General features: G+C 42.3%; 1 protein-coding gene across 1 annotated transcript in view; it reads left to right on the top strand.

Moving 5' to 3' along the window:
• Window positions 1-509: 509 nt before the first annotated feature.
• Window positions 510-2,063, top strand: part of LOC138047170 (uncharacterized) — an 8,110-nt gene continuing 6,556 nt past the window's right edge. Inside the window, exons 1-2 of the mRNA XM_068893904.1 lie at window positions 510-683; window positions 764-832. Coding sequence (XP_068750005.1) covers window positions 663-683; window positions 764-832 — 90 coding nt within the window. The 5' untranslated portion in view covers window positions 510-662. The remainder of the gene's footprint in view (window positions 684-763; window positions 833-2,063) is intronic.

Genomic DNA, 2,063 nt, shown 5'->3' on the forward strand with positions numbered 1-2,063 from the left:
TATATAGAAACTAAAATTTTGTTTAATTATTTAAAAATACACTATACATGAAGTACCTAGTACCAGGGTGCTCACCCGCTGACCAAAAAGCCCGAGGACTCTGGGTACGTTCAGCGTGCATCACGTGAATATCGAGTCATCCTACGCATGACGACACGCATGACATAAGAGAAGAGCTCTGGAGACGAGAGTACGGTGGCTTTAAAGGGACATGCGATTCCCCTCTTTTTTTTCTTGTTAATTTGCGACTTGCGACTTGCGACTTGCGACTTGCGATTTGCGATTTGCTACTTGCTACTTGCGACTTGCTACTTGCGACTTGCGACTTGCGACTTGCGACTTGCGACTTGCGATTTGCGATTTGCTACTTGCGACTTGCGACTTGCGACTTGCGACTTGCGACTTGCTACTTGCGACTTGCGACTTGCGATTTGCTACTTGCGACTTGCGACTTGCGACTTGCTACTTGCGACTTGCGACTTGCGACTTGCGACTTGCTACTTGCGACTTGCGACTTGCTACTTGCGACTTGCGACTTGCGACTTGCGATTTGCGATTTGCTACTTGCGACTTGCGACTTGCTACTTGCGACTTGCCACTTGCGACCTCGCACTTGCCACTTGTCGCTTCGTGACAACAGAAAGCATTCACTGAAAGTCAGGATGGCGATGGAATTGGACCAGGTAGGTTTGTTTTTGGTTTCGCTGCACAGGCTAAGAGAGGCTCAATCTAAGAGACTGAATTGTCCTTCTGTTCTATTTAGGTTTTCAATTTTTTGAAAGAGAAGAGAAACCTTGAAGAGGATGTATGTCAAGCGTTCAAAGATGAAAAGGTGAGTTTTCGTGTCTATTTTGAGTTACTGTGGTTCCACTAATAGCCAACAACATTCTAGCACCGTTGTGTTTCAGATCTCAAGCAACAAGTTTGTTTGACCCTGATAAATTCAAATTTGCCGCTCCACCTGTGCCGTGGGGTGCCCGAGGTTATTCGTTCAAAGCTCAACTTTCAAGTACGAGTAACGAGAGCGCTCGCGAAATGCGTCAGTAGTAAAATGATGTTGTCACCTTTACATGGCTGTAGTGTTTGGAGGAGTAGAACCTCTGGCATTATTCAGGGTCTGTGTGATGTGATGAGATAATACACATTTTTTGTCACCAGTAATTTTCTCTTGTGTTTTAATATCCCCATCATGCGCTGTTCATTTTTAATCGAGCCAGATCGCTAAATGTAAGAAATCTTGATAACGAATTCGTCGCTGGCGACATGTTCTTTGGATGTATTTACTTCTACAACGTTTTCTTCAAAAAATGCCAATTACCTTTGAAAGAGAAACTTCAGAGTAAGATGGGTAACGTTTGATTTTATTTTTGGAGATGATGGTACTTTCCGTGACATACAGCGACAAAATACCCCGTTTGGAATGGAAAGCTTAAAAATGAGCCCGTAGCGCAAATTCGAAACAAGTGGACTGTTATATTTACGGTATCCACGTCACTTCGAGAAATAAGAATGTTCAGTGGTAATACTAGTATTCGGTTGAGACAACAATTGTAACCACTGTAAATGAACAAGTATTAAACGAAAGCAAAGCGCGGGGTCGGGGTCGCCGGTGTCCTTCTCTTCAATATTTTTATTTTTATTCTGAATGTGTACCCCCACGCTAATGTTCTTGCGAAAGGAACCTTGGCTTTCATTTTTACAGAAGGGAACTTCGTTAAAAGAACTATGTCCCACGGAACTTGTTTGTTTACAAATTTGAACTGCGTGCTGGTTTTGACCTTTGCTCTCGAGATTCAGAATTCCCTTGGATATTTCCTAGATATATTTAAAATAGCCCTGTTTCATTGTTGTGGACTTAATAAAGATGGCTCGATTGAATAAATTCGTCTACACCGTCCATTTTCTCAGCCGCTCCGATCGATTCTAGCTTTTACCGATATGTCGTAGTGACAGCTGTTTCATCGCGATTTCTTCTTTTTTTTTTTTTTGGTGTTTTAGCACAAGAGACATGTGTTTCGCACTGCAACAGAATAAATCTTGCGAGGCATTTCAATAGAAAAAAA

Source organism: Montipora capricornis, chromosome 4, assembly GCF_036669925.1.
Source record: "Montipora capricornis isolate CH-2021 chromosome 4, ASM3666992v2, whole genome shotgun sequence".
Lineage (NCBI taxonomy): Eukaryota > Metazoa > Cnidaria > Anthozoa > Scleractinia > Acroporidae > Montipora > Montipora capricornis.